The sequence below is a fragment of the Myotis yumanensis genome, unplaced genomic scaffold (assembly GCF_028538775.1).
Source record: "Myotis yumanensis isolate MYYU_CA2020_CCGP unplaced genomic scaffold, mMyoYum1.0.hap1 SCAF_4, whole genome shotgun sequence".
Taxonomy (NCBI): Eukaryota; Metazoa; Chordata; class Mammalia; order Chiroptera; family Vespertilionidae; genus Myotis; species Myotis yumanensis.
In genome coordinates this window covers 105,393,549-105,403,270 of record NW_027223755.1, presented here as the reverse complement: position 1 = coordinate 105,403,270, position 9,722 = coordinate 105,393,549, and the positions used below count along the sequence as shown (strand labels likewise).

At 53.8% G+C, this 9,722-nt stretch overlaps 1 protein-coding gene across 1 annotated transcript; it reads left to right on the top strand.

Annotated features, from left to right (window-relative positions):
- Positions 1-3,181: 3,181 nt before the first annotated feature.
- Positions 3,182-4,588, top strand: NUPR1 (nuclear protein 1, transcriptional regulator). Its single transcript, XM_070413478.1, has 3 exons — positions 3,182-3,408; positions 3,834-3,981; positions 4,302-4,588. Exons 1-2 carry the CDS (start codon positions 3,294-3,296, stop codon positions 3,968-3,970), a joined length of 252 nt encoding a protein of 83 aa, XP_070269579.1. The 5' UTR covers positions 3,182-3,293; the 3' UTR covers positions 3,971-3,981; positions 4,302-4,588.
- The last annotated feature ends 5,134 nt before the right edge of the window (positions 4,589-9,722 follow it).

Sequence of the window (9,722 nt, the reverse complement as noted above, 5' to 3'; positions counted from 1 at the left end):
TCTACCCAGCCCTCCCCCAGGGTCTGGTCTTCCCTCTCCTAGACCTTCTTCCCTGGTTCTGTGGAGGACGCCACAGTGACTTCACAGTCCGGGGGGCAGGGAGGGGGAGGCCTAGGATTGAGCGTCTCCATTCCCTCAGAGCAGAGCATCTGGAAGCTGAAAAAGCAGTGCCGACCATAGCATAGCTTCAGGTACTTGACTAGTCACTTATTAAGCGCTGACTGTGTGCCAGGCATTGGTGATACAACAATGTTAAGATAGATAAGACTCCTTCCCTCGTGAATAATAATAATAATAATAGCTAACATATATTAAGTACTTACTATCTTCTAGGGCTGTGCCAAGCCTTTATGAGAATTAGTATTTTAATCTTCACAGCAACCCCACTAGGTAGATACTATTATTCATCCCATTTCAGGAGGAAATGGAGGCCCGGAGAGGCTAAATAAGTTGTCTAAGGCTGCACTGCTAACAAGTGGAGGAACCAAGCCTGGACTCAGGCAGGCTGCCTGCCACGCCTGCTCCTTTAACCAAAGCAGACCAACCATCGCATCCTAGTGGGGACAAATCCTGAAGAAGCAAATGAACAAAAAAGATATTTCTAGCCCTGGACAGTGTGGCTCAGTTGGTTGGAGCACCATCCTGTACACTGAAAGGTTGCGGGTTCAATCGCCGGTCGGGGCACATACCCAGAGGCAATTGGTCAATGTTTCTCTCTCACATCGATGTTATCTCTCTAAAATCAGTAAACATGATTCTCTCTCTTCATTGATGTTTCTCTCTCTCTCTCTCTCTCTCTCTCTCCCTCTCCCTTCTCTGAAATCAATAAAAAATATTTTTTTAAAAATAAATAAATAAAATCAATAAACATTTTTTAAAAAGATATTTCCATTAGTGGTAACTAATCCTACGGAGAAAGTAAGGTAATATCGGGGGATGGGTGGAGGATAACCGGGGCATGTGTGGTATTCTGGACAGCGATGCACACGAAGCTGCCAAAGACCCTCCCACCTCAGGGCACAGAGCTTGCTCAGCACTCAGCCTGGTCCAAGGCAGGCACCAAGTGTTAGGGACGGGGAGGAAGGGGGGCGAGGGAAGGAGGGATCCGGGCAGGTGCCTCCACACACACCTGCCAGTGTTTGGCCAGCTGTGCTGATTGAGAAGGAGCCCCAGAAGAAGGTCAGGTGGGCCGTGGGAGGGGCCTTCACCCCTCACCAGCCGCCTGACCTTGAGCAAGTCACTCCGAGTCTCCCTTTTCCTTCCTGGAAGAACTGGGCCGGGGCAGGGCAGGGGGCAGAGCAGAGGGCAGTGCACCGCGTGCGGGCTCTGGACAAGGCCCTGTGGCAGCGGCTCACACTGGGCTGTGGCTGTCTTCACTTCACAGGGCCGCCGGCTCAGAAGTGAGCCCGGCATCTCACCAGGGGCCGGGGTCCTGGGGGCAGAGGTGAATAAGTGGAAGACCACCCTCGGGGTAGGGGGGGCAGCTCTGGAATTTGTGGGGGGCTCTTGGTCATCACAAGGGGGCAGCACAGAGCAGTGGCCCACAGAATTGCCCCACATCCTGCACAACGTTGGATGGTCCTGCTAGAAACTCATGAAGCTAAAAATCTTATTAACCGTGACGACCTGCGCCTCCTCCTACCCCACCTGATGCCATGATGACGGAACGGCACTGAGCGGTACCGCCCACCACTTCGCAAGAACACCTGTCTCCGCGTTGTCTCCACCTTGAATTTGTCTTGGTGTGATCTTTGTTTAAATTAAGGTTATTTTCCTCTTAACACCTGATCTGCTATCAGCCCAACTCTGATTTGATTCATGTGTCGTCCAGTCTTCACTTTCATTTCCTGGGTGTTCAAGAACTCACAAATCACCCAGATCTGGGAAACAAAAGCTAAACTTAATTCTGGCTCAGGCCCCGGAGAAATGCAAGCAGAAGCACTGCTTCCTGTTAAACAGAGGACAGCGGGGTTATTGCTGGGCTGGGGGAGGATGGACTTCAGGTAACCTGAGAAGGGGATGACGCTTCAATAGGCTCACAGCTCCGGGGGAGGGGGAGCGTGAGCGGAGAACCAGCACCTGGCCTGGCAGAGAAGTCCTGTCCTTGGAAACCACAGAGTTAAACACACATACACACACACACACACACACACACACAAAACAAAACAAAAAAACAAAAAACAGGGGAGCTGGGAGCTGGTGCAACTCGACCCACCCAGATCCTTCAGGCAGGAGTGGAAAATTCCACTCTCACACATTTCATATCTGAACCCCCTCTTTTAATTCACATTAAATCGCTACAAACATCTGCTTGCTCCATAACGTCTTCTGCTTTGGCGTATCCATATTTTGCAGTGCATATTATTTTATGATGAATTAATCTCTTCTGGTTCCTCTCTATGACAGTAGGGCTCGCTCTACTGAGCTGTGAGGGGCGTGACTAACTCTCACACACACGAGTGCCCTCCCACATGCTCCTCTCACCAGCTCTATGCAGCTTCAATTATCACCGTCCTCGTTTTACAGAGGGAAAACCAAGGCACAGAGAGGTAAAGTGGCTTGTCTGGGGTCACACAGGAATAGTGGACCAGGGGCTTGAGATCCAGCTCCAGAATCTGCACCCGTAACCACTCGGCTCGCCTCCCTCTCAGGTGAGGGGAATGACCGAGGGGCCCCAGTTCAGGGTATTCAGGGGGCTTTCCAAAGTGTTTCTTGGAAAAAAAGGAGTGATAGGGGTGAGAACCACTGACCTAGCGCTAGTTTGTTGATATCCTCTCCCCGTATTCCTTACCCCATATGCTGCCACACAGTCCTGAATCTGAGCCACAACTGGGGTGGGAGTGAGGGTCAGCCGTGTGACCATGACCCCGATCCCAGAAGGGGCACGTGGCCAAGGGCAGCAGATGGACAGGAAGGAGTGGGCCGCCCTCAGGTCCCTGCTGGCCATGTTCCCAAGGACTATTTATGGCCAGACCTTGCCAGGCCCCTCCTCACTGAGGGGCAGGGAATCTCCTCTGTGGAAAACACCGGGGCGGCGGGGCGAGGCCCAGCGAGGGGGGGCAAGGGGCTGGGACTCACGAGACTGACTTTTCCCCCCTCATGCCGGGTGTTTACCGCGGTTCTGGGAAAGGGCCAGATTGCATCAGACAGGGCCTGCGGGGCTGGGCCACGGCCGCTGAGGAGGAGACGTGGCCTTATAAGTCGGATCCAGTGAGCTGGGAGGTGCCAGGAAACCAGACACAAACTAAGTTGTGGAAGGCGAGAGAGACAGCGAGGGTACTAGTAAGCCAGCCATGATGGCCACCTTCCCCAGAGCTGCCAGCTCATCGCAGCAGCCCCCCGGCCCACAGGACGAAGACCCCAGCCTGGACGAGTCCGACCTCTACAGCCTGGCGTATTCCCAGCTGGGTAAGGCCTGGCCCTGCCCCTCCACTCTGACCCCCTTCCTCCCACGGGGAATAGAGACTATACCCCAAAGCAGCGGTTCTCAACCTGTGGGTCATGACCCCTTTGGGGGTCGAACGACCCTTTCACAGGGGTCGCCTAAGACCATCGGAAAACACATATATAATTACATATTGTTTTGTGATTAATCACTATGCTTTAATTATGTTCAATTTGTAACAATGAAATTGGGGGTCACCACAACATGAGGAACTGTATTAAAGGGTCGCGGCATTAGGAAGGTTGAGAACCACTGCCCCAAAGCTGTGTGGTGACAACCCCAGCCTCCCGACTCCAACCCCAGCTCTTTCCACCGCCGCCTCCCCACCCGCCTCCCTGGGAGGCCAGCTGCCTCCAGCCGCTCACTCTGCTCTCGCCTGCGTTCCCAGGAGTGGGAGGCCGGAAAGGTCGCACCAAGAGAGAAGCTGCTGCCCACACCAACCGCCCCAGCCCTGGTGGGCACGAGAGGAAGCTGGTGACCAAGCTCCAGAACACGGAGCGGAACAAGCGAGGGGCGCGGCCCTGAGACCTCGGGAGGTGAGGTGCCAGGGGCCCAGGGCTGGGGAGACCCTCTGCTTCGAAGGACCAGGACGGGAGGTGCTGGTTGGGTGGGGAGGAGGGATTAAAGACCTGGTGTCTCAACACAGAAGTAAATGAGACATACATTTGACTCTGAGTTTCCCAGTAACCGGTGCAAAGGTGGACACATAGACCCTTTCCAACTGGAGGGAAATGTGGTTTGCAGAGAGGGAAACTGAGGCCCAGAGAGGAGAGGGTCTTTCTCTGGAGTCACAGAGCAAGTGGTGGCAGAATGACCCAGGCCTCTGTCCCTCGCACCAACTGCTTTCCTTCCCCAGAGGAGGCCGGAGCACGCACCCCCCACGGCGACGTTGGCCGGACCACGGAGGAGCCAGCGCCCGGAGGCAGGATCCAGGCCTACTCGCCCACCCGACTCCCAGGGCTCCCCCACCTGCCTCAGGCTCTGAGGGGCCCCCAAGGGAGCACCTGCAGAACAAGGGCAAGATAGGGGGCAAGAGGCAGGGCGGGCGTGGAGGGGCAAAGCCACAAAGGCGCCCCAAAGAGAAAGATGCCGAGGAAACAGGAGCTCCCCGGGTGGCTTGGCAATAAAGTGCAGCAGCAGCTATGAGCCTTGTCCTCTCTGTGTGGCTCTGCGGTGCCCGGCTCCCTGTGCCTGCGGCTGCGTGGACCAAGAGCTTTGGTTCGGGTCTGTATTCGGCTACTGGGCGGGGAGGGAGGGGTGTTGTTTCTGACTTTGCAGGGGCCTGCAGCGGGGAGTGTGTGTGTGTTCTGGCTTGGTCTGGGTGGGCATGTGCTTTGGTACAGACGGTCCTGTGGTCTCTTCTGGGTGCAAGGACAATCCCCGGCTTCTTTTTAATCTGCCCATGACACAGTCCCCTCCCCAGCAGAATAACAACCTTGTTGATTATGTTGTATTCCTATAAAACCACCTTTTGGAGTGAATTTCTTTACTGGTGCCAAAATGGAACAAACCGAGACCTAAACCATTGAGGGACTTGCCCCAAGTGCCACAGGGCTCCCAGGATCCTTAAGGTCCTCAAGTGAGGGGGTCCCTTTGCTCGGGGGCTGCCAGGACAGGGTTCTGGGAGGTCAGCGGGGGGAGGAAGGTTCTTACCTGGTGTTACCCGTCTCGGAACGTGGGGCGAATTAGAGGAGTGAAGGGAGCTGAGGGGATATACTGATTGAGATACGCGTTCGGGCCGCTGTCTTGAAGACTCAAACCAGATGGGTAGGAAGGCATCTCACTGGCACAGACCAGCTCCCAGGACCAAAATGCCAACGCCACATGTCAGGGATTCCAGCTCCTTCAGCCCTTGGTCCTGCCACCTCAGAACATGGTTTCCACTTTGAGGCCCACGCTGGCTGCTCCAGGGCCAGCCTGTGGGGAGAGAACAGGGAAGGCCAGCGCAGGCCACAGCAACTCGTTTCTAAGGCCATAACCTAAAAGTAGAACAACACAGCACATCTGCTCAGAATTTAGTTACATGGCCACACCCAGCTACAAGAAAGTTTCGGAAAACCTAGTATTTAGCTGCATAGCCACGTGTTAGCCAAACCGGGGAAGGGCGGGTTTTGTTATTAAGGAAAGCAGGGGAGAGTGAATACTGGATAAAACTAGCAAGAAGCATTTTCCACAGACAACATAAGTGGGGGGAGGAAACCACTCGGTCGGGCCCTGAGTGGAGCCTTTTCTCCTCTCCTGACCCCTCCTGCCAGCCCTCGGCTGCAGAACTTGGGCACCAATGGTTCTTAGGGACCCGAGAATATGGACAGAGGAGTGAGCGCCTGCTGGAGCGGTACCAGAGGCACATGCACAGCCGACTGAGGCCAGCTTGCACCTTTGGAATCTCTATCCAGTGGTCTCCCCCAAGTCCAGCCTGGGAACAGCCTGGACTGTTCCCGTCTGTGTCACACAGGATCTCTGACTGAGGACATGAAAAGGCATCTAACCCGGCCAGTGTGGCTCAGTGGTTGTGTGTCGACCCAGGAACCAAGAGGTCATGGTTCGATTCCTGGTCAGGACACATGCTCTGGTTGCTGGCTCGATCCCCAGTGTGAGGCGGGGCAATCAATGATTCCCTCTCATCACTGATGTTTCTAACTCCCTCTCCCTCTTTCTGTCTCTGAAATCAATAAAATAAAATAAAATAAAAATCTGAAAAATAAACAGCCCTAGCCGGTTTAACTCAGTGGATAGAGCATCGGCCTGCGGACTGAAGGATCCCAGGTTTGATTCCGGTCAAGGGCACATGCCCGGGTTGCGGGCTCAGTCCCCAGTAGGGGGTGTGCAGAAGCAGCCGATCAATGATTCTCTCTCATTATTGATGTTTCTACCTCTCTCTCCTCCCTTCCACTCTGAAATCAATAAAAATATATTTATAATAAATAGATAATAAATAAATAAATAAATAAATAAATGGCACCCAGCCCAACCCCAGCTGCTCCTGCTGGAGTCACCTGCTGGCTTGGCCATCACTGGGACAGGGAACTTGCTGCCTGGAGCTGCCTGGTTCCTTCTCCGAGCTACTGAAACCTGACTCCCACCTACCCCTGAGCAAGCTTCGGTCTTCCTGGTCCTTTCTGTCCGAGCTGCCTTTAATCCCGCCCATCCCACGAGGCTCAGCTCAGATGCCTCCCCGCCTTCAAAGTCGTCCCTGACTTGCCCTCACCGCCTGTCCCCTTGCCTCCCCCGCAGCCCGTCCCCTTCTCTGGATCTCACCCAGGAAGCCTGTGCCCAGAGCTCACCGTCATTTGCCATACAGCTCCTTGAGATTTCCCCTCCAACTCCTCTTCCCACATGTCACTTATTCGTTCAATTAATGTTTATTGGATGCCTGCTGTACAGCGGCCTGGCTGAAGGCATGCTCTGCACGGAGGGACAAATAGGAGCCTGGTATGATTGGAACCAGACCTTAGGGCCACTGTCAGCTCTTGAACTCAGGAGGCAAATGGCAGGGGCAGCATGGGGCAGTGAGCGCTCAGCTCAGCACAGGTCTGCTATGTCAGCTTCAAAAATCATAGCCAACAGCTCCCATGCACTGGGCTGTCCCTCTGTGATAGGTGCTTTATAGGCATTGTGCCACTGAATCCTTACAGTAACCCTATAGGTGTACCACTATTGATCCCACTTTACAGACTAGAAAACTGAGGTTCAGAGAAGTCAAGTAACTTGCCCAAAGTCACACAGGCAAAACCTGCAGAAGCTGGGATTTTGAACTCAGGTCTATCTGATTTTCTACCTCCGGGCTTTTCCCTTTATGCTACATGCCTGAGAAGAAACGTGAATACTGACAATGAGGAATCCTGGAAGCTAGTTAATTTCTGGTCAGTAAGTCCTCTGAGCCTCCGTTTTCTAACCTACTGGATGGTGAGACTACCCTCTCCTCTGTCTGTGTCAAAGGAAAAAAGCTGGGAAGTGCGGTGTCCCTCGCTGGCTGAGGCCACACCCTGGATACTGGCCAGGTGGTCCCACGTGCCACCCCTCGCTCCTGGCCTCTGATTGGCCTTCCCTGGCCGCGCCCTTCCCTGGCACAGCCTATGCCTGGAGGCCTTTAAGCGGGTGTTCCAGGAACCAGGCAGTTCTTGGAATTAGAGAATGCTTGGTCAGGAAGGACCTTGGGGTTAGAGTCGCCCTCTTTTTTTTTTTTTAATATATTGTTATTGATTTCAGAGAGGAAGGGAGAGGGACAGAGAAATAGAAACGTCAATGATGAAAGAGAATCATTGATTGGCTGCCTCTTGCCCGCCCTACACTGAGGATGGAGCCTGCAACCCGGGCCTATGTCCTGAGCGGGAACTATGCCCTGACTGCCTAGTTCATAAGTCGATGCTCAACCACTGAGCCTCGCCGGCCGGCCGGGCAACAAGAACCCACTCTTGATTCTACCCCTCCAGAACCTCCCTCCTGTTTCACCCCCTCTTCTCCTACACTCTTTCTTTTTCACCTCCGGTTGCATGTGATATCTGTTTCCCCAATTTCTTGGGTTCCTCCTGAGAAAGAGACAGATGACTGACCTCTCTTCCCCCTCAGGGCTTACGGAAACTTCCCCTCAGGCTGCCGAGATTCATTCAAAGGATTCCCAGCTCCTGGCAGAACCAGGACACTTACTCCGGCTCTGTATTTGCTTCACAAGCACCCTGGCCCCCGCCTGCCCACTCCTTTCTCCAAGGCCAACTCTCAGACGTGGGGTTTTAAAATTTCAGAATCACCCAAAGTCGATGTGCAGCTAGCAGTCCTTCAAGATGATGCTGGGGCCCTAGCCGGTTTGGCTCAGCGGATAGAGCGTCGGCCTGTGGACTCAACGGTCCCAGGTTCGATTCGGTCAAGGGCATGTACCTGGGTCGCGGGCACATCCCCAGTAGGGGGTGTGCAGGAGGCAGCTGATCGATGTTTCTCTCTCATCGATGTTTCTAACTCTCTATCCCTCTCCCTTCCTCTCTGTAAAAAATCAATAAAATATATTTTAAAAAAAAAAAGATGATGCTGGACGTGGTAACAGCCACAGTGGCCACCCCTGACGCTCTGCCGCAGGCTTTCCCAGCCTCGCCGTTCACGCAGCACTTTTGTGATTGCTGCCCCATGTGCATTCGCCCTATGCCACTATTTACTTAGAATTCTAAACATGACCTCCACCTCCTCCCTTTTGTACTCAAATGTATTTAAAAAGGAAACTGCACAACCACCAAAGATGGAAACCCAGAATCACTTGTCACAGTTAGAAGATAAGTAAAGAGAAACGCCTAACTATCATTTTATGACTTTCAAGTCCACCTGCGCACGACCTCCCATGACCTTGCGGACGAAGAGCCACAGGTTTTCACACTTGGAGAAGCGCTGGTTGTCCATGAGCCAGCCACCCTGCCAGGTGCTTTGCAAACCTGGGAGAAAGCCTCGTTGTTCGCACCCGGAAGTTAAAGAAAATCCTGGTGCCTGGCTCCTGCTCCCGGCGTCGCTGATTTCGTTGGTCTGGGGTACAGCTTAGGCATTGAGACTTTGAAAGGTGACTCTAGCCTGGCCGGCGTGGCTCAGTGGTTGATCTTCAATCCATGAACCAGAGGGTCATGGTTCGATTCCTGGTCAGGGCACATGCCCAGGTTGCAGGCTTGATCCCCAGTGTGGGGCGTGCAGGAGGCAGCCGATCAATGATTCTCTCTCATCATTGATGTTTCTACCTCTCCCTTCCTCTCTGAAATCAATAAAAATACTTTTTTTAAAAAAGAAAAGAAACATGATTGTAGTGTGCAGTGAAGTTGAGGACCACTGACACCAGGCTTCTGTCTCAGATTATGTTTACCAACGACAGTCCCAGGAGGGGTTCCCACCCCACGTGCTCTCCACATGGTGTGGCCTTGAGGGGCCTGGGACCGTGTGCCTTCCTTTTGAACGCGCAAGATCCTTCACGGCTGCCTTGGCTGATGAAGTATGGCACAGGTGGTGCCCTCTGGGAGTGGCCCCCTGGGGTTCCTGGGCCTCCGACACCCTGCTGTGCAGAAGTCCAAGATTGCACACGTGGAGAGACAAGGTGGAGACGCATGTTGGCGGGCTGGCCTTCAGCTCAGTGGGGTCCCAGCTGAAAGCCATCCTCAGGGTCCAGACACGTGAGGGACAGTGCCTGCAGGGGTTCCAGTCCCAAGTGTCAAGTCACCCCCAGCAACTGCGTCTTCCGGGATGAGGCCTGAGCTGCTGTGGAGCAGGGACAAGGTAATGTCTGAGCACAGAACCTGGGAGCATAACAAAA